At 48.5% G+C, this 27,173-nt stretch overlaps 1 protein-coding gene across 4 annotated transcripts in view; it reads right to left on the bottom strand.

The window, feature by feature from the left end:
• The window catches only part of CELSR2 (cadherin EGF LAG seven-pass G-type receptor 2), a 112,102-nt gene extending 85,423 nt beyond the window's left edge, over positions 1 to 26,679 (bottom strand). For all 4 annotated transcript variants that reach the window (XM_081915366.1, XM_081915368.1, XM_081915367.1 and 1 more), the window contains exon 1: positions 23,034 to 26,679. In XM_081915366.1, the coding sequence (XP_081771492.1) occupies positions 23,034 to 26,523 (3,490 nt within the window). In that variant the 5' untranslated portion in view covers positions 26,524 to 26,679. The remainder of the gene's footprint in view (positions 1 to 23,033) is intronic.
• Between the last annotated feature and the right edge of the window lie 494 nt (positions 26,680 to 27,173).

Genomic DNA, 27,173 nt, shown 5'->3' with positions numbered 1-27,173 from the left:
GGCTGGCTGCTCACACCTAAGGACTTGGTTACTAGAAGGGAGCAGACCCCTTAAAGATCTGAATCCCCTTGTGTACTGAGCTAAAAATACATGGATGGAGGTAGCTCTGTTCATGAGTAAACAACACAATGTCCTGACTCACTAGGGCAGTGTTTCCCAACCTTGTGCCTCCAGCTGTTTTTGAACTACAACTCCCATCATCCCTGACTAGCAAGACCAGTGGGGCAAGGGATGATGGGAATTGTAGTCCAAAAACAGCTGGTGGCACAAGGTTGGGAAACACTGCACTAGGGCATGTGTTCCCTCCACAACATAAGCATCAAAGCACCACACCTTTTGAGATATTCAAGCTCATATTCTATAGGGTGTGTCAAGCAGCACACAACTGATAAATTTATTTCACAGAAACAGAGATGACGGGAGCCAAAAGGCCACAGACCCCAAAGGTCCTGCCCCCAAAGTAAAGTTCCCCCACCTGCATCTGCAAGATGGGCAATGCAATTGAGAACATAGTATGTCACAAGCAAAGGGCAGGTACACAGTGGGAAAGGTGCCCACAGAGCGTTTTGTAAGCTACTCGTTCGTAATTCATGACTTCCCATTGCAAAGGACTCAAAGACATTAAAGGCTGCATTGAAGTGAAAGGAGTTCTGCATTACAAATTCAAACGCGGTGAATTAATTGCACATTAACAAATTAATGAGTTATAGATTCTTGAATGATTAACTGTGAATTATTTGAGTCATGAGAGTTGTTCACAGCAGAGTTCATTTACTCAAAGGAAACTGAACCTTCTTAAAAGCACTCTGCTATATTTTTCTTTAAAAAGGGAAATCCTGGTTTTGTTTCAAACACTTGGTTTACTCCAGCCCCTGCGATGGCATGGGGTTGTTTCCAACTATGTCTTACTCAACGCAGACCCTTTGAAATTGATGGGCCTATATTCGTCATGTGCATTTATTTCAATAATTAATACTCTCAGTATCCTGAGAGCAACTAAAATTGGATAGAACCACAAGCTCCGAAGTTGCCAACATCACCAGTGACACAGCTCTCCCCTTAAAAAAACAGATTGTGAATCTAAGCAATCCATTTCCCTAAATCCGAAGTAGGACCATGACCTGAGGCATAGATAGCTCAGGTGGTAGAGCATGGGTTGTGGGTTCGAGACCTAAACAGGGTGGAATATTCCTGCATTGCAGGGGGTTGGACTGGATGACCCTTGGGGTCCCTTCCAACTCTAAAAGTGACCCTGGGACACATTTTGCAGCCCAAGGGTCACATTCCCTCATGGACAAGCTTCCAGGGGCTCCAAGGGCAAAAGTGGGAAGGCAACAGAGACTACCCTTACCTTCTTTTTTTACAGTAGGCTACATTCCTAGAGACACGGGTGGCCCTGTGGGTTAAACCACAGAGCCTAGGACTTGCTGATCAGAAGGTCGGCGGTTCGAATCCCTGCGACAGAGTGAGCTCCCGTTGCTCAGTCCCTGCTCCTGCCAACCTAGCAGTTCGAAAGCACATCAAAGTGCAAGTAGATAAATAGGTACCGCTCCGGCAGGAAGGTAAACAGCGTTTCCGTGCGCTGCTCTGGTTTGCCAGAAGCGGCTTAGTCATGCTGGCCACATGACCCGGAAGCTGTACGCCGGCTCCCTCGGCCAATAAAGCGAGATGAGCACTGCAACCCCAGAGTCGGCCACGACTGGACCTAATGGTCAGGGGTCCCTTTACCTTTACCTTTACATTCCAGACATACCACAAATCAGGAGGCTTTTTCACACATACACACACAGAGAGAGGAAGATGCTTTATGCTACATGAGACCATTGGTTCACCTTTCTCAGTACTGTCTACACTGCTAGCAATGGCTCTCCAGGGTTTCAGGCAGAGAGTCTTCTCCCAGCCCTACCTGGGGATGTCAGGGATGGAACTTGGGACCTTCTGAATGCAAGGCAGATGCCCTACCACTGCGCTACAGCGGTTCCCCACACCTCTGTCCAGACAAGCAAGAGGCATTGCCACTAATCAAGGAAACGTTCTGGATAGGCAGAAGCTCTTGAGAAGGATATAGGATTGGGATGCCTATGGTGAATCCCAAGTGCCAGATAGGCTGGCAGGAGGCAATAGTCAAGCCTCTGGGCCTGAGGTTCCCCACCCTTGCCAACACTAAATTGAACCCACCCACCCCGGCCATCACATGGCAGCTGAACCTAAATGCATATCGGATGCTGTCAGGGGCGAGAGACAAAGGTGAGGGCAACCAAGGAAAGTGGAAGATGATGGGCCACAGCTACATCCCTCCATTGTCTCATGGCATCCTAGATGCTTATTGGGCTAGCTCCCCATCTGTGCAGGATGCCAGCTAGGCTAGGAAGAGGACAAGAGCCTCAGCACCATATCTGCAGGGGGAGAAATCATAGAATTGTAGAGTATGGCATGAAAATCAGTATCCAGAACAGATACCCATTTATCTGGTACGTGATATACAAATTCTGCCAAGATTAGAGAATGCAAGCCAAAATCCTTTTCAATGGCATTTGGCTCGTGTTTTGGAAAGTCACTTTCAAAGAATCATAAATATGGTTCTGCTCATCCACACCTACTCAAGCTTTCTAGGCACAGGTATGCGTTTTCCCAGTCAGGGTCCGGGCACTTTTTTAAAAATAAAAAATGCCACAGGAAAACCTAGTCTTTAATACTGAATCGGAACAAACAGTAATTCAGGTTTCCTGCAGACTGCCATTTGCTCCGATTTAGAGGTAAAGAGCAGGTTTTCGTGGAGAAAGTGCTGGGGGTAAAAAAAAAAAAGCAAAAAGCACTCAGACAAGGAGTGTTAAAATGCAGACCTGTGCCTACAAATGAGGAGCAAAGGTAAGTGTCTATGAGCCATTAGGGCTCATTCATACTTCTAATTGTCCTGTGCTTAGAAAGCATGGGTCAAAGCGGTTTCTCCCCTGCCCTGCTCCTTTCCCAGGAAAAACTTGCTCTTTAGCTCTAAACTGAAACAAACAGTAATCCGCAAGAAACCCAAATTGCCATTTGCTCTGATTGAGCGCTAAAGAGTGGTTTTCCCCAGGGTAAACAGCAGGACAAGAGGGGGGCGGGGTCAAACCAGGAACATTTGGTTCTTTGTGCAGAAGCCCTGCATGGTGAGCTATCAGAACTGTGGAATCGGAAAAATTTACAGGCAGTGAAATATTCTCAGGCTGTGGCCAGATCTCAGTTATCCCAACTGGTAAACGGGTTCTCCTGGACAGGAGCTTCCTTCTCTGGACTGAGGCATTGCCTGAGCCACAAAATCTTCCTGGCTCCGATACACCACTCAGCTCTGATTTCCTGGTTTAGGGTCCCTCCCAATGTCCTTTTGACTGTGAAGTCATTGTAATCTATGGTCATGAAGGTATCAAGGCACCTGCAAAAGTTTCAGGACAGTCATGCTGCTTTGTTACCGGTCAGTGGACACCCTGTAACTTCCCGCTGAAATCCTTAAGCTTTTTATATTTTTTGTCCCACTTTTGTTGCCTGGCGTGCTCTGGTCCATGGGGTCACGAAGAGACGGACACGACTAAACGACTAAACAACAACAACAAAGTGCAAGAGTGCCCCCTTCCCCAGATATCAATAATGGAATAGTATTGGTGAAGCATCACAGAACTAACTAGAGTGATGTGTGGGCAGTCCAGTATAAATCCCCTCACTAATGCACAATTTTTACATCAATGAACACCCCCACGAGAGCTTAAAAGCACAGACCTATGCCTAGAAAGTATGTGTGGATGAGCCTTTAGGGCACATTCACCCACCCACAAAAAAACACCAATCTGAAGGAGCCTTTAGGCACTCAGCTCTTAGCTCACCTCTTTGATAGCTCCCTCACTGCTGCTGCTGCCACCTCTCTCTCTCTCTCTCTCTCTCTCTCTCTCTCTCTCTCACACACACACACACACACACACACACACACAATACCTTTAAATCAACCTGCAGGACCCCCTTTTTTGCTCCCCATCCTCTTGATCCTGCAAAGGACCATGAATATCTGCAAACAGCGGACTCAGGAGTGCTGTTCTTGTAACAGCTAAAGGGCTCTCGAGGAGCTGGAGAATGCGTGCCTCAAATACTCGAGACAGGAGTGGCTGATAATCCCTTCTCTTTCGACGGGAAACTTTTGTGCCCCTTACACTCTGCCTTGTTCAAGCTGCCAGGAGAAAATGAACCGAAACACAGAGGATTAGAGGGGTGAGAGATGTGAGAGAAGAGAGCTCAGGGGCTACACTTCTGAGGGAGGGTGGGAATATATACAGGAAGCCCAAGGCCAAAGTGTCAATGTAGCTGCGATGTGGGTTTGGGTGGCATCCGCCCAAGAGACCCCCAGCCATCTGCCTGGCTGCAGCCAAAGCTCCAGCAGAAAATCTACATGTGGTTTCCCCACATTGTTTGGTGAAGGGTACTAGCTGCCATGGCAACGGCTGGAGCCCAGCTTGCCTGTCAGGCATGAAGGAAAAGCCATGCTCTTTGGCAGAGGTCCTGGGCGATGCTTTCCTTTGGGAGAGAGCCCTTCTGCTGCCCACCTACAACACATTCCAAGCCAGGAGAAGAGGCTCTCCAGGCCGCTCTTGGGCCTTAGCTGAGATTCCAGCAACCTTGTTCTCTCTTTCCCGGTTCATTTCTGCCAAAAGGCTGCACCTTGTTGGAAGAAGGAAAGCCTTTCACACCAAACTTACAGCTAAGTAAAGGAAGAATCAGAGAGATGGTTAGAGGGTGGTTGTGGTGGACAGGAGTCAATACCAGGATAGTGGAAAATTGAGGGTGTAATTTGACATCACACTATAAGGCGATAGTTCTGCCATTGTAAGTATTTCTGTTTGCTGGGTGGAACCATCTCCCAGCTCTTCCCACCAATCTGTTGTGGGAGTTTTCCTGACCCTCCACAGCAGATTTGGGGAAGGAGAGAGAAGGTGCTAGCTGCTGTGCACCCAGGGGTGGGGCTAGCTGCCCACGGGGGCAGGGTGAGCGGTGAGCGTCCCAGGGGGGCAGGGCAGCGATGTCACACACACATCCCAGGGATGACACCCGGGGCGAACCGCACCCACCTTCCTCCCCCAGTGACTCTACTGTGCTAGGAGTCGTCCTTGGTGAGTTGAATCCAGCCCAAAAGTCCCAGAACATTATTCTAACACATTCAAGACAGTCTATCTATTATGTTTGTTATCTATTGATCACCTCATCGCAGCATACATAGGGCACCAATTCCAGTCCTTCCATTAAGCCCATGGCAATCCTGAATGGCCTGCCCCCTTCCCCCAGTTGCCATCTGGCCTCCTGAATCCAGATCAGCGTCACTGATGAGATGCACTGCGTTCTGAGAGCAACCCTCTTCTTCCTTACCCCTAAAACATTGGCCTCACATAGGGGACCAAAGATAGATGAGCCCTAGAGCCAACGCCACAACTGACTGAGAGCCTTCTCTATTCATGTTCCATGACTCTGGTGTGCTGCTGGACTCTCTCCATGCCACGACATCGAGAAAACTGCATGCCACTAAGGCACTGTTGATAAGCCAGCTTCCCCAGATGCTACCCTGTAATTGTCTGGAGAAACTGTGGGAAAATCAAGGGGATTTGCTACTGGGTGCGGGGGAGGCAGAATCCCATTAGAAGAGCAAAGCATGAAATCCAGGGAGATAGAGGGTTGCAGAATTTGCAAGATGCGTCCCGGCACAGACATGGGTTAATTAGGGATCTAGGTTCAAAGGGAGTCAGCAGAAGCAATTAAGATTAGTCCACAAATGGGGTCTGTACAAGCAAGAATGGCAGAAGCATATACATGAGGAGACAAATCTGTCTGAGCGATCCTTCAGATGGCAAAACAACAGCCGTGGCTCAGAGGGCGGAGAATAGTTTTTGATTACTTAGGAAGATTGAAATAATCAATACACAACAACAATTCTGTGCCACAAGAGCAATTCTGTGTGATTGCTGCAGAGGAAAACATTTGGAGAGGTGGGGCTTCTCCCAACAGTGCAGGGCTGGTGGGAAGAAATTACACACTGCAAAAATCCCCCTATTAATAGTATGCAGGAGGCCCATCATGTACAAAATTAGGCAATTCTACTGCCTGGCAAGTCCAGCTCTCTGGCCCCATGCACACCCACACCCACACCCTTCCTACATTCACCCAACACTGAAGGCATACGTGAGGTTCCTGGAATCCTAAACTGGCGTCACTGGCAGTCTTTGGTGACTTTCCAGGCATCAGTGTTTGGATAACATTGTCTCAAAGTCCTTTTTATTTTATTTTTAAGCTGGGTTGGAGGAGAGGTGAGCTACTGAAACTTGCCAAAACTACCAGCAGGAAATCAGTGGCAGAGTTCTTCTTCTGGTGAGAATTGAGGAGCTTTGCTTTCCGCCGGCCTCGTTCTTCTGCAGCCATTGCCATTGCCAAAACCTGCCCTCCAGTTCTTTGAAAGTTTTCTTCTCCTGCTTAAGAGGCTTCCGTTCTGCCTCTCTCTCAGGTCACTTGAGAATGTCTTTAGAATTTCAGAGGCTGCAGGGTTTTCAGCTTAACATACTGTTGCACCAAACATTTCTCTCCTTTCTGTTAATTTGCAAACGCATTTGCTTTTCTCATTAACTGATGTAGAATTTTTTTAATAAAAAAATGGGACAAATTTTCAATATAGCGTCAACTAAGGAGTTGCTAGAAAACTATAGGGATGGAATGGGTAAGAGTGAAATGGCAGGAAGTTATTAGGTACATGGCAAACACAGCAATGGATGGGAAGCCGGCATTATTTGCCCAAACCATTGACTGGCAGGATCTTGCCGCTGTGCAAATTGAACTGGAGCAACTTATTTGCTGTGGAATCATTTGACTCCATGAATCAAAGAAGCTGGGCAGAGGGAAGCCGCCTCACTGGCAACTCCTGGGTGACAAAGAGTGGGGCAGCCCCAATGGAACGGTACTGTCTGAGCAGCTTAACTCCCCGCTCTGGGGAAGGGGTGCATGGCCAATCCCACATCGCATTAAGCGAATACAAACATATGGTAGAAACAACGCAACGTGCAAATCCCTTCGGCATTGAGTTTTCTTACTGCTATCCAGACAGATTTCAGCAGTGGACTGAATTAGAATTGGGGGTGGGGGCAAGAGGGCTAAGGACTTAGCACTAGGTCAACTGTCGCAGAGAAACAGCTACAAGGAACAACTGTGCAGCTTGCCACAGAGAGTGCACATCCACACTGCTTCTCTTTCTAAGTCACAGATGGCTCCGACTCTTCCCTGGCTTCCTGTCTCTAGGAGGTCAGCACAAAGGGCAGGAACTTCTAGGAGGCAGAGCAGGTACTCTGACCCCCCCCCCCAAAAAAAGCACGAAAGCTTCATTGTGAGCCAACCAAGAAAGGAGTGCAAGAGCAACAGGATGAATGAACAACCAACACACAGGGTCAGCCAGCTGAGAGAGGATGGCAGGGGTAGAATCGGCTTCCCTGCATGCCATCTTCTGTCTGCAAATGTAGATGGCTCCGTCTTATGTGCATATGGCAGAAAACAGAAAGCAAGTAGGCAAGCTCAAACATTTACCTCCTCTCTTTTAGGCATGGACACAGTTAGGGCTCAAACTAGAGGTGACTTTAAGCCTCTTTTTAAGGCAGGCGGTTGAAATTGACCATATTCCTTTCTCTAAAATGCTCCCCACCCATTGGGATCAGTAACACAACATGGGGAAAGGGACTTAACCTCCTGCATCATTTTCCTGCAGAGAAATGCTGCTGCTATTTACTCCAACTGGGGGTGGGGCGGGAATTAAATAAGGGCAAATAGCTTCAAGGGGGAGTTCTAGCAGGAAAATGGCTCCATGGTGCTGATCCAGACCAGGGCCCCTGCTGTGGCTGCTTTTTGTAAAGAGAAACAATTCCAACCTGTGCTTAACTCATGTTTAGTTTGATCCTGAGAGCTCCTTCCCAGAACACCAGACGATCTTCACACAATTATTTTCCCACACAGAATGTGACACCATGCACAGCAGAAGCCTTATCACTGCACTTTAAGAGTTTGCAAATGTGTTCCAGGTCCCATTCCTAAGGGTTAATTTGCTTCTTATTTGAATAAAGGGCACAATAACAGTTTGCATACCCTCCAACATTTCAGCGATGAAAGCAGGGGTGTCCCATTCCATAATGATAATTTTACTATTTATACTTCACACATCTAACTGTTGCATTGCCCCAGCCATTCAGGGAAGTTTCCAGCATATATAAATACATAATAAACATTAAACTTTTTTAAAAAAACTTCCCTATACAGTGATACCTTGTTTTGAGTCCACGATCCGTTCCAGAGCCCCGGACACTCAGCAAAAAGAATGCTCAACAAAGCACCGCTCTGCACACACATGCGGAGCAGTTTGCGCTTCTGCGCATGCATGAGCAGCAAACCCGGAAGTAATCCATTTCGGTACCTCTGGGTTTGCTGCAGACATCCGCCGAAATGGACGCTGGACGGGGCGGACTTATACGGAGGTAGCACTGTACAGGATTGCCTTCAGACCACTCAGGGGTTGGATAACTCCATAGCCTCCAACATTTCTCCAATGAAAATAGGGACGTCCTAAGGAAAAGTGGGACATTCCTGGATCAAATCAGAAACCGGGACAGCTTCTCTAAATCAGGGGCATCCCTGGAAAATAGGGACACTTGGAGGGTCTGAGTTTGTACTATGAGGCAGCCAATGAGCCAGGCTGAGTCCTCTTTGCCAGGCCCAAAGCAAATGTCTACAAAATAACCACAGATTCTGATTATCTCCAAAGGGCTCAAACTGGGGGGAGTCTGGAGGTTGTAGCCAAGTCAGTCATATGTAAAGTAGACTTGCTGAAATCAATGGACGTGACTAAGGTACGGTTCATCAATGCCAAGGAGCCTGCTCGGCGTATAACTTTGTTGGATACAAAACTGGGCTTGTAAATGAGGAGAGTGATGGAAAAGGAGATTTGCATTTTGCACAATCCCTTCATGAAACAGGGCCTGCACCTTTGACAGCATCTTAGCCAGCTCTGTAATCAAAAGGACCGCAAAGGAGAGAAGCTTTGCAACAAAATAAAGTGGGAGTCATTACTGGAAAGGAGGGTCTTAAAAGAAGAAAAGAAATCCAAGAATCCAGTCCATGTTTTATGAGCTGCCCAAAAGACATAAAGAAAAGCGCTCAAATGCAGGGAAAGGCAACCAGCCGCTCTTGGACCCTTTTGAACCTGTCACAACATTGCTTGCCACTGCCCTGAAGTGAGAAAAGCAACTGCTCAGATTCAGAAGACGAGAACCTGCAAGTGATACCCTCTGCTTGCTTCACTTTCCCAAATAGGAAGCTAAAGTTTTCCCAACACAGATTAATCTGTATAGATAGAGGAAGCAGCAAATAAAACCTAATAGGCGAATGAGCACCACCAAGTCCATTTTCTCCTCCTTGTACGCGTGACTCAGACCTAAGGAATCTATCAGCTCCCTAGAACAAGTGTAAAGAAGAAGAAATGAATTACAGTGGTACCTCGGGTTAAGAACTTAATTCATTCTGGAGGTTCACTATTAACCTGAAACTGTTCTTAACCTGAGGTACCACTTTAGTTAATGGGGCCTCCTGCTGCTACTGCGCCACCGCCGCATGATTTCTATTCTCATCCTGAAGCAAAGTTCTTAACCCAAGGTAATATTTCTGGGTTAGCGGAATCTGTAACCTGAAGCATCTGTAACCTGAAGCGTCTGTAACCCGAGGTACCACTGTACTCATGCCACTATTTTCGCCTTATATTTTGCATACAGTACTCTTTTCCACACAGTTATTGTTCTCTCCTGGGGAGGAGAGAGGAAGCAACAGTGAGAATTGGCCCCAAGAGATGACTAACTGTCAAATACAGGACATGGGAAATCAGCAGACGGGAACATGAATTACAACAATTCATGTAGAGCTTATGAAGAAACAGCAGAACAAATAGCAAAAGACAGCTGACCAGTAACTCATAGCCTAGCAGTAGAAAGCTTTAGGGAAAATAAGTCATTCGGAGGCAGTGGAATAAAGAGAGCTATTAAAGATCCTACAATATATATATCAAATTTATTTGCAGCACACCTTCAAGGGCAGGGCAGATACGATATCTACCTCAAGTTGAGCAAAATCTCCTCTTTTTAAAGGATAGAATAAATCAATTATTTGGCCAGTGCCATTGATTAAGGTGTAAAAGCAAGACTGTTTGGAACTGTTTGGGACAAAGGGCCAATAGACACATACAAAATGAGCAGCCCATAGATGGAGACATTAGAATGAGACAAAGCTGTCATCACCATGCACAGTTTACAACCTAACCAAATTTGTCATGGCATGACAGATTTGGCAGAGCTAGGTGGCACAGGAAACATGGATCGAATTGTGAGCAGAGTGCGTGGCAAAACAGTAACATGCCAATTTCAACATGTGCTGAACTCAATGCACCCATGCCACACACTCGGCATAGCAATTTGTTTGCGCAAATTACCCCTAAAGCAGTTGTTTAAACATGTATCTACCTGGGATACAAGAAACCAAGCTGTTTATCTGCACTCTCAGAGAGTCATCCAAGCAGAAGTATGTGACAGGTCTCTGGAAAAAGAAAGGTCCTTTTTCCATGGGACACCCTTCTCATTGATTGCAATAGCCAGTTTGACATCAGAGTCTTCCTTGGCATCAACCACTCTGAATGTACTTTTTAATTACTAGGCAACCATGTCGGAACATAAGACATGGCATATTGAGTAGAGCAGGCAGCCAAAGTTGAAAAGTGCAAAGTGCACAGCCCACAGTGGTCCTCATCAGCCATGTGGGCTGCAGGAGGATAAGTGCTGGCTGAAATACGGTGCACATGTGTTAAACTGGGATCACATCCAGCATCGCATCCAATCCCCTTAATAAGAGCTGCATGCCTTTAATGTGTGTCCATCAGCATAGTCATGCTATGCAAACGTGCCTGAAAAGAGCAAAGGAGCTAAGCACAGAATGGAGGACAGCAGACTATCCCACTTCTGGAACGTGCCCTTGGAATTGCAAGGGGGCAAAACATGGCTCAGAGACTGGCTAGAAGCCATTTCCTCTATGCTTTTTTGCAATCAAGAACATGTATCCAAGTTCAACAATACAGACTTTTCCTCGGCAAAATGCACAGAAGTGTTGGCTGGGATACCATCAACTTCCTACTTCTGTGTATGTTTCCAAGAAATGAAGCCATTTAAGTGCACATGAACAACCCACAACTGATGTGAGGTAAGTGCATCTTGTGCTCTGGCATCTGCACCCAAAAAAACCCATAGGGGTTTTTCATGTATCACTCCAATCCACCTGCATGGAGAATGCTTCTCTTTTCCTAGACGATGGACAGGGAAGCTGTGGTCCTCTAGATGCTGTTGGACTCCAACTCTCATTGACCCCAGCCAGCTTGGCCAACACCCAGGCAAGATGAGAGCTGCATTTTGAAGCTACAGCTACCTTTGGACAGAAGAAGAGGAGTTTGGATTTGATATCCCGCTTTATCACTACCCAAAGGGGTCTCAAAGCGACTAACATTCTCCTTTCCCTTCCTCCCCCACAACAAACACTCTGGGAAGTGAGTGGGGCTGAGAGACTTCAAAGAAGTGTGACTAGCCCAAGGTCACCCAGCAGCTGCATGTGGAGGAGCGGAGGAGTGGTTCCCCAGATTGCGAGTCTATCGCTCTTAACGACTACACCACACTGGCTCTCAGAGATAACTTGGATACCATACTCCATGCTATTGTAACTTCCAGGCTTGATTATTACAATGCATTCTTCCAGCGTGGGGCTAACATTGAAGATGACTCTGAAACTTCAACTTGTCCAAAATGCAGCAGGCAGATAGGGTTCTGTTTAGAGCTCATAAGGCCCCTGCTTCAAAACAGTCACACTTGTTGCCCATTGACTTCCAGGTCTGATCCAAGGTGCTCACATTAGTATTTAAATCCCTAAACAACTTAGGCCCCAAATATCTGAAAGACTGCCTCCTTTCCCATGGATCTCCTATGGATCCCATGGATCAACAGAGGAGGCCCTCTTGGAAGCTCCACCACCATCAGATATTCAGGGAGTAGCAGCTCAGAAGAGGACATTCTCTATGGCAGACCTAAGTTACAGAATAACCTCCCCACAGAGGTGTCATGTCTGCAAGATCATATGCTGAAGATGTACCTCTTTACCCTGACCTTTGACACCCGAGATACCTATTTTTAAGACCCATCCTGTTCTTTTCCATTGTATTTGTTTTAAACTGGTTTCAATACGGTCTTCTGGATTGCTGTAACCTGCCCTGGGACCCTGTGGTGAAGGGCAAGTAAGAAACCAAGTTAATAATAGATAATAATAATTCAACAACCTCTGGAGGGCCACAGGTTCTCCATCCCTATTCTAGAGCATAAAGCTCAAGAGGACCTGCCGCCCTCAGAGCCTCTGACCTAGTTAATGTCTCCCCAACAGCTTACTGCCAATGATCTGCTCCTTCCCATTTTGTGTTTCATCTCATCCGCCTCCGCTATCCCACCACCCTAATCCCCTTGTAGTAAGGAATGCTTAATCCCTTGGCTTCTAAACCGCCCCCCAAATCCATCACATCTCTGCACCTTTAAATCAGCATCATCCTCCATGCTAAACATCACAGACGCAGTTGAGGGGCTGTATGAAATGTTAAAAGGGTAGCTTCTCCCACGGAGCCCAGATCAAAGGGAGCCTGCTCTCAAAGGTCCAAGGATGGAGCAGATGGCTTGAGTGCATTATCTGCAGTCAGCCCCCACCTCCACACTATCCTAGGTTGCCCTGCAATGGAGGGATCTTAGCAGCTGCCCAGCCTGCTCTGGGATTTTCACTCCCGCCAATATAGCTAGACTCCTCCTGACGTTAACCCCGGAAGACTCAGCTTCACGGCTCAGAACACCTTGTCTTACACAGGTGGGTGGCAATTCAAAGCAAAAGGCTGTAAGTCAGGATTGTGGGGAACTGGCAGAACAGGAAGAAAAACCCCTCTGGGGGATGATGTACCAGTGAATGAGAAGATCCATCCAGGAATGAGAAAGGGTGCTAGCTCCTGAATACCTGTTACAGGAAACCACAGAAGGGCAAGGTGCTCTTGTGCTAAGGTTCTGCTTGCATGTCTTCCCCAGACAGATATGGGTAAGAACAGGATGCTGGACCAGATAGGCTATTGGCCTGATCCAGCAGACCCTTCTTATGTGGCAGCTATCAGCTGGCATTAAGCAGGATTGGCGCAAAGGTTGCCAACAGAAATGACCATTTCTACTGCTTCAACTTTAGCTTCCAGCGGAAGCCCCGCACACCACGGTTTGTTATACACAAGGTTTCAATCTCCTATCAAGCTTGAGTCCCTGCACACTTTTGAAACATGTTTCTTCTCCTGCTCATAACCATAACAAGCTTGATGAAATGTCCCTGCCTAGCCTCTCTTCCACCTTTCAATCTTTAACCATGGGTGTTAGGAGGTTGGCCTATCTTGATTAGCATGAATGGGCCTCGTGCCAGGGGTGTTTTTGGTTTTGGGGGGGTTTTTGCCTGGTGAGGGATTTAATGGAAGAATTATGTCCCATGATAGCTGGAAATCTTTCTCCCCAGCCTTCAGAACGTGACGCCTATCAGCGTTTGAGTGATGAGCAGGGAGACAACGGAAGGCAGCTGCAGTTACAGATTGAACTGGGACACAGACAGAAGGAGATGGCGTTGACATGACCTGTCCACTGCTTGCTCAACATCTACCTTTTTCATCAGACTTTTACCCCCACAGAGTTGGAAGTATATGACTGATCCCTTAGAATGGGCAAATTCACGTGCCATATCAGGTGTTGATCAACTGTTTTGCCGTGATTTGTGTACGTGCTTTGTTTAGTTTATTGTTTCCTGTTACTTTTGTTAAGTACATATTGTATTTAATAGTGCTGTGTTTTGATGCTGTGCTGTTAGCCAATCTAAGCATTTTCTTTTAAATGGAAATATAAATGTTTTATAAACAAACCAAGTAAAAATGTAACAAGCCAAGTTCAACATAGTTCAGGACTGGTTGTTTTTCAGCATCTGCAGCACATTTTCTCCACAACTCGGGGGAAGCCATGTAGGGTCTTGGTTTACCTTCAAGTCACTAATGCAAGTGGTTTTAGTGGGATTCCAGGGTTTTCACAGCGGACCCCTTAAATCTGTACTACCAAACTCACATGATCAGGAGACCTAATCGAGAGCTAATTAAGAGAAAACTCCCATATACCGAGTTGTTCATCATTCACCATTTAGTCACCAGGCAAGAAGATTGCTCTTTTCCCAGCCTTTAAAAAACGGAGGGGTATTATTTCTGTTTGTTATTATGTTGCACATCTTTGTGTTTTTATAATGGAACCCATCCCGTGATCCTTGGGTGAAGGGTGGTGTAGGAATTCAATCAACAAAATAAATGAAAATAAATTATAAAAACCCCACGCAAGCAGAAGAAGCACAATGGGAATCCGGACCAAAGTTGTGTGTAGTGGAAGATGCAGGAAGGTTACTAATAGCAAGTCTTAACTTTGTCTGGCCTGCCAGAAAGAACTGCAGAGAAACCACAGCCACCTCACCAGACTCCATACACTTGGGGCCATTTCACACATCATTATCATCATCATTATCATCTACCTGTCCTCCAAGGAACTCAATGAGGCATACATGGTTTCACACCTCCCATTTAATCCTCAAAACAACCCTGTGAGGTAGACTAGGCTAAGAGAAAGTGACTGGACCAAGGTCATCCAATGAGCTTCATAGGTGAGCAGGGATTCAAACCCTGGTCTCCCAGGTCCTAGTCCAGCACTCTAACCACTATACTACACTGACCCTTAGAGATAAGTCACTATTTGCCACCAAAAGGACATTCATTATCAAATGGTAGCCAAATTCAGCTAGTAGTATACATGTACAATACATGTTTTCAGGTGTATCATCTGTACACATTTTAAAAGATACACATTTCCTGAAATTAATAAAAAGCATGACTATAATCCTGAGACCTTGTTTCACCAGGATAATATTGCATCCTCCAATCAGTGGCAGGGAAAATGTAGCTTGCGGATTTTTTCCAGAAGCTATTGCAAACATTGCAGTCGTATACAACACACATAATCTGGCTAAATGGAAGGTGTTGGGGGGGGGATCTTTTCAGAGTCCAATAGCCAAAGGCTGCTGCTAATCAGATTCCTTAGGGATCTTTGCCTACCAACCTTGTATAAATGGACAACAGAAAACTTAATGAATAATATCTTCGGCTGTGCTTGACCACAAACACATTGCTCTAATCACGGCATGTTATTCTCCCTGCCATCTACACATGCCGTTGGCAGTATCTGGAAATGCATTTACATAAAAGCCCTTCTCTAGGTGTGAACAGCAAGCTCTGATGAATAACATTATTGGTCTGAAAAAGCAGAAGTCATTGGGGAAAGTGAATGTTCTGAACAATTTTCCTGCCCCTGGGGCATCTTTGTCATATGTTATTTGTAATTAGTCTTTTTGCGGGCCTAGAGTCCATCAGTAGGAGCAAGTTTGCTGTCAGGCCATATCCAGCAAGGAAAGATTCACATCTTGCTACGCAGCTGTGTTGCGCTTTGCACTCCTCACAGTCTTTTTTTTTTTTTTTTTTTTGCCAAGGCAAGGAGGGAGGGCAGCAATTCTCAACATCTGACGCAATGGCTGCATTCAGGTGTGCAGCTAAATCATGGTTTAGTGTTATGAGAAAGGACCACTGCAAGCTCATGCGCTCCTCCACTTTCATTTTAGAGATTAATCACAGCTTGTCATAACATCTGACCCTAGACAAATTATGAGTAATCTTACCTACGGCTTGCTCAAACAAGCCAATTTCAAATGATTTTGAAGCTGGATTGTTTCAACAAACCACAGTTAAGCTTAACCACGGTTTAGGGTTCCGATGGCACACTGTATCATGAGTAGCCTAAAAAAGAAGTGGAAGGCTCCAATTTCCTCGCAGTTGCACCAGAAGCAGGAAGGGAGGAATGTGCAAGCCCAAGACTCACTGCAGCTTGTTCCCATAAAGCCACACCATGGTTACATTTGGCAGTATGTCCAAACACAGCCAGCCATGTACTTCTAGCAATATGTCTCCAAATGCCCGTTGCTGGGCACTGAGAATAGGACAGGGCTATTGTGCTCATGCCCTGTTTACGGACTTCTCATAGGCATCTGGTTAACCAATTAAAATCATAGAACTGGAGAGTTGGAAGGGACCATGGGTACCATCTAGTCCAACCCCCTGCAATGCTGGAATATGCAGCTGTCCCATACAGAGACTGAACCTGCAACCTTGGCATTATCAGCAACATACTCTAACCAACTGGGAATGCTGCGTGAGATGGGCTGTGGTCTTCCCCCCAAAATATTCTCTCATTCTTTTTAAGCAGGGTGTATGTGGATGGCACTATATAAGTGTTCTTGCACTCAATACAGTACAAATATTTTACATAAGCATCTCATCTCCCTGCCTGAGTTAGGAAGAGTCTCTTCACATACACTTTTTCCATGAAGGCTTTGGCACAAGCAATGGTGACTCTTGCCATTCTTCCATTCCCAGCCACCTCCTCTGGAGCTGGACTACAAAAGAAGCTGCTGGACTACCATGATGTCCACTTGCATGCATTATGTAGTATGGCCCCCAATGACACAGGTCCTGACTCTACTTCAAAGCCTTTGGGGGTATTCATTGCAGAAGAGCATAGTCACAGCAAATCTGCAGAACTGGCACAGTTACAGGTGCCACATAACACTCATTCCTCATCTGCAATAAATCATTCTTTTAGTCCAGTAGCACCCACAGTCTGGAACCCCCTGACTACTGGCAGACACCTTCACTGCACAGTCATACCTTGGAAGTCGAACAGAATCCATTCCAGAAGTCCGTTTGACTTCCAAAATGTTTTGAAACCAAGGCACAGCTTCCGATTGGCTGCAGGAAGCTCCTGCAGCCAATCGGAAGCCATGGAAGAAGCATTGGACGTTCAGTTCCAAAAAATGTTTGCAAACCGGAACACTCACTTCCAGGTTTGCGGTGTTCAGGAGCCAAAACATTTGACATGCAAGGCGTTTGACTTCCAAGGTATGACTGTACCTGCTAAAAACTTTTTGTTTAGGCCAGCCTACCGAGATATGTAGAATGTTTACATGTGTTTTAAGTGGGTTTTTAGCTTATTGTTGATTTTAATTATTTCTGAATATTTAAATAGTTGTTTCTTACTATTTTTACCGACAATTTCATTGTCCTATTCTTTCTGTCAATCAAGCGGAATTTAATTCTTTATGAAATAAATTATTACCATCTACCCACCAGCTGGAAATACAACTGGGCATTTGTTCTCTTGCTTTGACTGGCCACACCAGGAAAAAAACCCTCCCTCTAATTCTGCAGTCACCAGCTCTGGAGTGCCAGCTGCAGCAATTTCCCAATAAACCCCAGCGGCTTGGATTCCCCCTGCATCAGAAGCCAGGAATACCATTCAGTGGGGCTCCAATGGCAGCCAGGGGCTATGTGTATTATCAGCACTCCAATCTATCCACTGTACAGTATTCCCCAGTCCCTGTATTCCTATCCCCACAGAGCAGGTGCGACCGGCAGCCACCATGCTGAGAGTTTAATTGCCGAGACTCAGGGACAGCTGCTCTTAAGCATCTCCAAATTGGTCTCCGGCAGGAAGGCCTGCCATCGTCTTCCATGCTATGGAGAGCAGCATTAATAAGGGGGTAACGTTCAGCGATGCTCCTGGGACCTTCTACATATACAAACACAATCTCTCCCATTAACTTTTTGACAATGTTTGTGATCATCTGGAATACTGAACTTCTGAGCTGGGATGGGAGAAAAGTATGCCATCCCTCTTAGGAAGGGATAGACTAAAAACATTAATGACTTTGCAAGTCCTGACTTGGCGTGTCAAATCTCTGACAGCAGACAGCATCAGAGACTGTGTATTTTGCCAGAACTCCAACCTCAGCAGCTTCACCACAAAAAGGATTTTGGTTTCTAGTTGGTTGGGGGGGGTTAAGTCTGCATGGGGAGATACCCAATGCTCACATGATAACGATGGTGCCATTTTTAATCAATAACGATTTGGGGTTGGCTTTAGCAGGACGTGTCGTGCCCAATTTGGACGCCATACATGAAAGAGAATATATACACAAGCCCAAGAATGCCACTGGAGCAGGGGAAGAAAAGAAAAGAAAATGCAGGGATTAAAATGCAAGATTATGATGTGAAGAAAGAGTGACGACCAGGGAATTATGCAGCTGACAGAAAAGACAGCTAAGTAACTTATATATGGCCTTGCCATAAATCAAACTGAAAGCAAGCAATTTCTTTTGCCACTAAAAGGAGGACAGGAGTCTGTGGGGTTTAACTTGCAGGTAAACAACAGTCATTCTACAAAATAGGAAGAACTTGGCTGCAACAGCAACTGAGCAACAAAATTATTTGCCTAGGATCTCATGAAATCATCTCCCTTTGAAGTTTTGGTCATTGTTGTTTTAAAGAGGACACATTAACATTTATTTCTGCTGTTTAGGTAGAGAAAACACTAGCTGTGGTAAGGATTTGGACTACATGATCTTTGATGCCCCTGCCAACTTGAAATGGAAAGGCTTGGTCCATGTAGTTCAGTATTGTCTACACTTACTAGAAGTAAACCTCCAGAGTTTCAGATTGGGGTATTCCTGTTCCAACTGAGAGATGCTAGGGGCTGAACCCAGGACCCCCCACAGATGCTCTATCACTAAGATCTGGCCTTTCCCCAGAACTCAGATGCATCTACCACCCATTCCTACCCCGCCACAAAAATCTCCTGTCCCGTCGCCCTGCGAAAGCAGCCTAGTCAAATTGCCAATGGCAGTTGGCAGGTTTCACTTCACTTTGTGCGTGCTGTAACAATCTGTTATTAGCCCTCCCTGAAGGCAGATGCCAACTGCATCACAAGCAGAATTTGGACCATAAATTCAGCTCTAATTCCTGGCGAAAACCTTGTCGAACAGGTGCTGCTACATAGACCCAGGAGAGTAATAGGCAAGTAATAACTAGTTACTTGAAGGAGGAGAGCAATTGTAGATGCTGGCCAGGCTAGGCCAGGCTACGTTCATCCAAGGAGTTCCAGCAGTAGATACTTCCCATCCCTGGTAGGGATGACTCTAGGGCCAATGAAAGTTGCCAGATTTGCGCACACAATGATTCAGTTTCACTAAGGATCAGGTGCAGGCGAGGCACCAACCACACCTGGCGTGATTTTGCCTTGAGGAAATTACTGCCTATAGAGGCAAAGAGGCTGGATTGCAAAGAAGTTAAGGAGCCCAAAGTTTTGTAGTCATAGCCCATCCTCTCCAAAGCCTCCAATTCCTGCTGGACAAAAAGGGTGCAGGCTTCAAACTCCAGATAAAAGAGGGATGTGTGCTATCAAGCCACCAGATCTAAGTTAGGAAAAGGAGCATCTGCCAGGTTGAATTCGCTCCAGCACAGAGTGGGAGGCTTTGCAGAAGTGAGTCAACAACATCCTGATTCATGAGATTTAACATGAATGCGGGGGGGGGGGGGATGTAAGGCGTGTAAGCTCTATCCTGTTTGCCCAAGTGGCTTCTCTCCCTTCCTCCAACTACGCCCACGACCACCACATGTTCCTCACTCACAGCACAGCCCTTTGCGGCCAGAGTGGGAGGAGGACAGTCATTAGAGCCAGGATCAGCCCCTGCTGTTCTTGGGCAGAGTCCATAGCCCCAGCAACTGGGAAGGACCCACCTCTGCCCCTTTCTAAACAAATCTGATCTGGCACTCTAAGCAGTGCCAGATAGGTGGGTATTTCCCACAACACCCAAAAGCAATGCTACACCAGAGACATTGTGGGAAATTAAATTGCAAACAGACACAGCTCTGAGCAACGCCGTCGACTCAGTAAGCCCACCATAGAATGTCGACAGAGGAGGAAGCCCACTAAAGGACACTTTGCCCAGAGCCCCTTGAACCCGGAACAAGTTGTGAAGGTGCGGCAGGGTCTTCTCCATAGGAAAATCCTTAGTAAGCTGTATATACCCTGCCAGCCTTAGTTCATCTATCCATTCAGACATGTGTTCAGCACACACTAGTCTACAACATTATATATTGATGATGCTCGCCCACCAATGAAACACAAGAGCCCATCTGAAAAATGTGTTCTCCAGCCATTTTCAGTAGCATATTTGAAGATAGCAGGGCAATAGCTGCAGCTCCATCGGTGGAAGGGTCTTCTGAGTACTCAATGGAACTTCTTTCCCCCTCCACCCTTCCATGTGCCCTCAAAATCGGCTCTAGAAGGTTAGGGGGACCATCTAGAATGGGAATAGGAGAGAAAACATTGTGCCCATGGAACCCTGTTGGCAAAGCACTGAATACAACCCACTGACATTATGGCATAGCCATAGTCTCTTTTAAAAGTTGCTGGAAATGGTCAGAAACACACACTTTGGGATCAGGAACTGCCTTGTGGATGGGGCTACATGTAAGTAAGCCTTGGATGACTAAGCCATTCCTGAGCAGGACCTCTCTCTTCCTGATGTCACCATAATTCCGGAAAAAGGAAAGGGAACCTGTAGACTTCCATATGCCGTTGAACTACAGCTCCCAGCATCCCTGGCTGTTGGCCATGCAGGCTGAGGCAGATGGGAGTTGGAGTTCAGCAACATTACGAGATCCACAGGCTCTGCATCCCTGTTCCAAGAGACTAAAGCAAATTCAAATTATGCAGTTCACAGTCAACTTTTTGTAAATCCCCCACTATTCGGAGGGGGGCAGGGAGTTGGGAGAGCCTTGTTGAACTTGGGTCCTGCATGCAGGCTTCCCACAGGCATCTAGTTAGCTGCTATGAGAACAGAATGCTGGGCTAGCTGAGCTTTAGCCTGATGGCTCTTCTTATGCTTGCCATAAGTTACCATTTCGCCTTGGTACCTGTGGTACCTCTATGCTGAGATTTTGGCACTGGTCCTTCTGTAAGCCCTTGACACCCTGAAGATGAGTTAGCTGTAGCTTTAACATTAACTCAGGGATGGAATGCCTGTGACCCTCCAGGTGATGCTGGAGTACCCTGCCCTCTTTGGATGAAGGCCGCTATACAAATTTTAATAAATCAATAAATCAACTCCTATCAGCCCCAGCCAGTGTGGCTGATGTTCAGGAATGATGGGAGTTGTAGCTCAGCAACCTTTGGAAGGCCACAGGTCCCCCATCCCTGCATCAGTTTATATCCTACAAACAACAACCGTCTCTGCTGATGCTTGCCTCTCTGCTTACCCTGCAAAGTTCTGCACTGGGACAGTGGCATTTAATTTAATGTAATTGCAAAGCACAGACACCGGGCATTGTAATAAAGTGGCAGTGTAGGGAAAGGAGACTATCTGGCTAATTAAAGGGACTGCATCCTTCTCCTGGAACAAAACAGCTATTCTACTCCAGTGACACATTTCCCCACATGCTACACCCATCTCAGGCATTCCATGTCTGTGTTGAAGAAGTGTAGCTGCGTTCATTTCTCGCTTGCAGCAAAAATGCAACAAGCGGTGGGATTTGACTACGTTTCACTGAGAGTGGACCCACTGCAAGGAATGGAAGTCATCAATTTCAGTGGGTCTGTGTAAAACTTAGCAGCATACCACCCAAAAAGTATTGTGGCATATTGAGGAATATCAAACATACAGGAGTATAAGCTCTGGGAGAAAAGAGCCCATGTTTGTTGTGGGACCATGTCTGGTAGCAATGACACAGACATACTAAAGGTTTCCTTATAGGACAGCCAAATATCTCCCAGCATTCTCCCTCGTCTTCCAGGCACTGATAAACAGAATCTCAGAGCCCAGAGGAAGATCAGCTCCATCTTCCGAATGAATGATCACAGAACAGACCCATCTTGCACTCCTCCTGCCTCATCCGCACTGCCCCAAACACCAAAAGCCACCATTGGTGGCATCAAATCATCGTGCATTCAGCTCGCATGCAAGGAAAGCCAATTTTATATGGAATTAGCCCCAAGTGGTTGGTTCCATTCAAAGGGAATAGAAAGGAAGGGCAGGAGGAAGAGGATTCTTTGGCTGGGATACTGGGAGCCTGTGGAAGAGATGGAGGGGAGAGAAACTCTGCAGCTTCAGCTGTTCTCTCAGAGCAAAGACTGGGGCAGCCAACTGGAGCAGCACACGGAATCCTGGATCGCCATTTGGCTGTTATGCAACCTCCACCAATTCCAAAAAAGCAGTTCTACTTTGCTGCTGCTGCTGCTGCACCTTTGCAATGATCAGCTAAATGCTTCCTAATTGCAAACAACAGATTAAGCCAGCCTCCCCTGACCTGGTGCTCTGATGATGATGATGATTATTATTATTATTAAATACCCACCCATTACCCTAAGGTCCCAGGGTAGGTTACAACAGTTCAAACACAATATTAAAAACAGATTAAAACAACTAACAACCGTAGAAATAAGGTAGGTCCTAAAAACGTACATCTCAAGTGTCAAAAGCGAGTGTAAAGATGTTTTGGACTACAACTCCCAGAAGCCCAAGCCAGCATGGCCAAAATTCAGGGATGGTGGGAGTTGCAGTCCAGGGCACCAGGCTGGGGAAGGCAGTGTGGCCATATACCACATATTCAGAATGGTTATTTAGCCAAAGTTTTCTGGTGTGATCAGACGCCCTTTCTTTAAAAGCTTCCTTGGATGTTTTTAAGCAGAGGTTGGATGGCCATCTGTCAGGGATGCTTTAGCTGAGATTCCTGCATTGCAGGGGGTTGGACTAGATGACCCTTGGGGTACCTTCCAGCTCTAAGATTCTATGATGCCATTTGAGATTAGCCACAAGGTTAGGAGAGCATGAGGTAGGCATGCAGAGTTTTGGAGCAACTAGATTGCTCCAAAAGCTTCTCTTTCCCCCAAAATGTGAGATCCAAACCCTCATGCACAGGAATGTATTTGCCACCTTACCTGACACAGATACTCTCATGACTGCTTCCAAAGGCCTGTTGTTATCCAAGGCCCTGCTCAGACGTAGCTCTCCAGTGCTGTGGTTCAGGAGCACCAGCCTCAGTTCGTTGCCTTGCTCAAAACTGTAGGTAAGCGTATCGGAGACATCCGGGTCATAGGCTGGGATTCTGCCAATCACACCCGTGGGGAAACTGCTGGACTTGTTGGTGATATAGTTATTGAAGAGGATCTCAAAATTCTTCAAGACAGGGATGTTGTCATTCTTATCCAGCAGACGGACATGCACAGTGGCCCGGCTGACGAGTGGGGCTGAAGTAGCCTGGACCACAATGACATACTCAGACTTGGCTTCATAATCCAAATCCATCAGTGCCGTCAGCTCTCCGGAGAAGATGTCGAGTTGAAAGACCTCGGGAATGTTGCCTTCCACTATCTGATACATGATCTGGGCATTGGTGCCCTCATCTGGGTCGCTGGCAGTGATCCGGGCCACCACTAAACCAATGGGGCTGTTCTCCTCAACAAAAATGTCAAACTCATCCTGTTCAAAGACAGGGGGGTTGTCGTTGACGTCAAGAACAGTGATATAGACATCAATAGGGGTCCTCATGGCTGGCATGCCCTTATCGACGGCATATGCCCTAAGCTCATACAATGGGACATTCTCCCTGTCCAGCCTGCGCAGTGTCCTAACAATGCCCGATGTGGATTCAATGATGAAGTCTCCATCCCCATCGTCCCCACCCTGGAAGGTATAGAAGACCCTCCCATTCAGCCCAGAGTCCCTGTCGGTGGCGGAAACCTGCAGGACACTCGTGAAAGCTGGCACATCCTCATATACAGAACCCTGGTAGTTATCCCTTAAGAACTGAGGTGCGTTGTCATTTACATCGTTGACTAGGATCTCCAGGTAGGTAGTATCTGATTTCTGGGGGATACCATTGTCCCGGGCTGTGATTGCCAATGTGTAGGACACCTGATCCTCATAGTCCAGCTCCATCTGAGTGGTGACAGCACCAGTATCCATATCTATCTTGAACTGAGGGATACTGTCTTCCATGAAGTAAGTAATGCGGGCATTCTCCCCCGTGTCCTCATCCGTAGCACTAATAATAACTACAGTGGTACCCACTGGCCTGTCCTCATTGATGTTCACGGTGTAGTGGGAGCTTTGGAAGACTGGTCGGTGTGTGTTGGCATCTGTCACATTCACAAAAACCTGGGCCGTGTCAAGTCGTGTGCCATCGGAAGCAGTAATGGTAAGCAGGTACTGACGCTCTAATTTGTAATCCAAGGGTAGGGCCAGGGTGATGAGACCCCCACCACTCTGGCTGGTTATGGAGAAGCGATTGCGGGTGTTCCCATTAGTGATCTGGTAGGTGATGACGCTGTTGACATCTCGGTCAATGGCAGAGACCGTAAGGACACTGGTGCCCACAGCAGCGTCTTCATTGAGCCTCATGGTATATTCCTTTTGAGTAAACTCAGGATTGTTATCATTGACGTCCAGGACAGTGATGCTGATGCTGGCCGAGGAGGTCATGGGGGGGCTACCGTGGTCTCGGGCCTCAACACCAAAGTTGTAGAAGTCCACAGCTTCACGGTCCAATTCAGAGGCCACCACAATCCAGCCTGTGTTGTTATTGATGGTGAAGGGGAAATCAGAGCTCGTGTCAACCAGAGCATACTCCAGCCGAGCGTTCTCCCCAGAATCCGCATCAATGGCTTGGATGTGGATGACAGAGTAGCCCACAGGGACATTCTCCAGCACCGTAGACTGAAAGGGGGTGCTGACAAATATGGGGGCGTTGTCATTGACATCCAACACCTGGATGGTCACCAGCCCACTGATGTTGGAAAGAGGGGGTCTTCCTCCATCCTGGGCCCTAATGCGGAGGGTGTATTCCTTGTTCATCTCATAGTCAAGCTGGCTGACCACATCAATGTTACCTGTCTGGGCATCGATGTAGAACTGGCCGCGGGTGTTGCCGCTCATGATGCTGTAATGCACCAGAGCATTGCTGCCTTTGTCCCGGTCGGTCGCGTTGACCCGCAGGATGTGAGTGTTGGAGGCCACGTTCTCGGGCACCTGCACCACGTAGCGTTTCTCGCTGAACTGCGGCGAGTTGTCGTTATCATCCTCCACCGTGATGTGGATGGTGGCTGTGGTGCTGCGTGGCCCCGGGTCCTTGCCTTGGTCATTGGCCTCCACCATCAGCTGGTAGGCCTCAACCGCTTCCCGGTCCACCAGGCCGTTGGTGCGAATGACGCCGGACTTGGGGTCAATCTCAAAGATCCGGTTGGAGCCGTTCCCGTTCAGGATGCGGTAGAGTATGTTGGCGTTGGGGCTGGCATCTCCATCCGTGGCCCTCACCGTCAGCACCTCGTAGCCCACCTCCAGGTTCTCCCGCATGCTCTCCTTGTACTCCTGCTGCTCAAAGACCGGGTCGTGGTCATTGGTGTCGCTCACCGTGATCATGAGGGTGGCCAGGGCGGTGCGGCGTGGCACGCCGTGGTCCGTGGCCGTCACGCGGAACACGTGGGTGCTCTTGGTCTCCCGGTCCAGCTCCTCAGCCGTCGTCACGGCCCCCGTCTGGGCATCGATGGCAAAGAAGCTGTTGGAGCGGCTGTCGTAGAGGGCATCCATGGAGTAGTCCAAGCGGCCCCACTCGCCCTCATCGGGGTCCAGGGCCCGCAGCATGATCACGGGGGTCCCCGCCGGCCTGTTCTCCGGCACTGAAGCCTGGTAGGCTGGCATCTGGAACTGAGGGCTGGCGTTGACGTTCCTCTTGGAGCGGCTGCTCCCCGCGCCACCTCGGGGGGCCCCCTCGGATTGCCACAGCTTCTCCATCTGCTGTTGAGAAGAGCCCAGGCCGAGGCTCCACAGGACAAAGGTCTCTCCCTCCTCCTCCTCCTCCTCATCACAGAGGCTGCACAGGAGCTCCAGGCGCAGCGGGTGCCCGGAGCGGAGGCACCTGGCCCGAGGGGGCAGCATCAAGTCCTCCTGGAGGTGGTCCGACGGCTCGCTCCCGCCGCTGTCGCCTCGCAACCGGCAGCGCAGCCGGCAGCCTCCCCGCGAGCTGGCCGGCGGCAGGGGGACGCGCGCGCCCGGCTCCATGCACAGCGCCCGCCTGCGCCCCCTGCGGAACCGCGGGCCCGGCTCCGGGGCCAGCAGCAGCCGGCTCAGCAGCACCAAGTCGCCGTCCTCAGCCGCGTCGCCGCCGCCGCCGCCGCAGCGCGGCCCCAGCAGGTGCGCCCAGAGGCCGCGGGCAGGACGCGCGGCCGGGCAGCGCCACGAGAGCGGCGGCGCGGCGCAAGCGGGGAGCAGCTCCGGCTCCGGCGGTGGCGGCGGCGGCCAGGCCGGTCCGCTGAAGGGGACGCAGGGCGGCCCCGGGGGGCTCCGGGCTGCGGCCGAGCGGGGGATCCCCAGCGCCGCCAGCAGCAGCAGCACAGCCCGGCCGGGGGCGCAGCAGCCGCAGCCGCCGCCCATCTCCCGCCGCCGCCGCCCGCACTCCGGCTTCCTCTCGCTCCGTCCGTCCGCGCGTCGCTCAGCAGCTGCGCTTCATGCCCAGCGGAGGATCCGGGCCGAGGCGCCCGCCGGCTCCGCCGATCAGCCCCAGCAGGTCCGCCGCCGCCGCCGCCGCGTGCGCTCTTGCTCGCAGCCCGCGAAGGTCTCTCCGCCTGCCAACCAGCCCGGCAAGGCTCCGCTGCGGCAGCAGCTCGCCGACGCTCATTTCCATAGACCTGCGGCTCTTAAAGGAGCCGCGGCAGCCCCGGCTGCTGGAGAGGAGAGGCAGCCGCGCGGTGGGGCCCTCCCCGGCGTTATACCGCCACTTTCTCCCCCAGCGGCGGCGGCGGCGGCAGGGCTGCTGGAGAGGTCCGCCGGGCTCCTGCTGGCCGATGGCCGGACCTTAGGAGCAACCCGGGAATAACAGGTGGTGGCATTGAGCGTGTACAGAGTGCAGCAGGGCCCCGGCTTGCTCGTGTCCGCAGGCAGCCTCTGCCCTGCCCATCTGGACTGGCATTTATTTATTTCTGACATTTATATACCGCCTTTTCTTCTGGGGGTGTACATGAAGCATAGAATTGGAAGGGAACGGGAAGGGTCGTGGATGCTTTAGTGAAATTCCTGCATTGCAA

The sequence above is a fragment of the Podarcis melisellensis genome (genome assembly GCF_964234715.1).
Source record: "Podarcis melisellensis genome assembly, chromosome: 6".
Taxonomy (NCBI): Eukaryota; Metazoa; Chordata; class Lepidosauria; order Squamata; family Lacertidae; genus Podarcis; species Podarcis melisellensis.
Note: the sequence above shows the minus strand (reverse complement) of the source record. Positions and strands in the feature narration are given on the sequence as shown.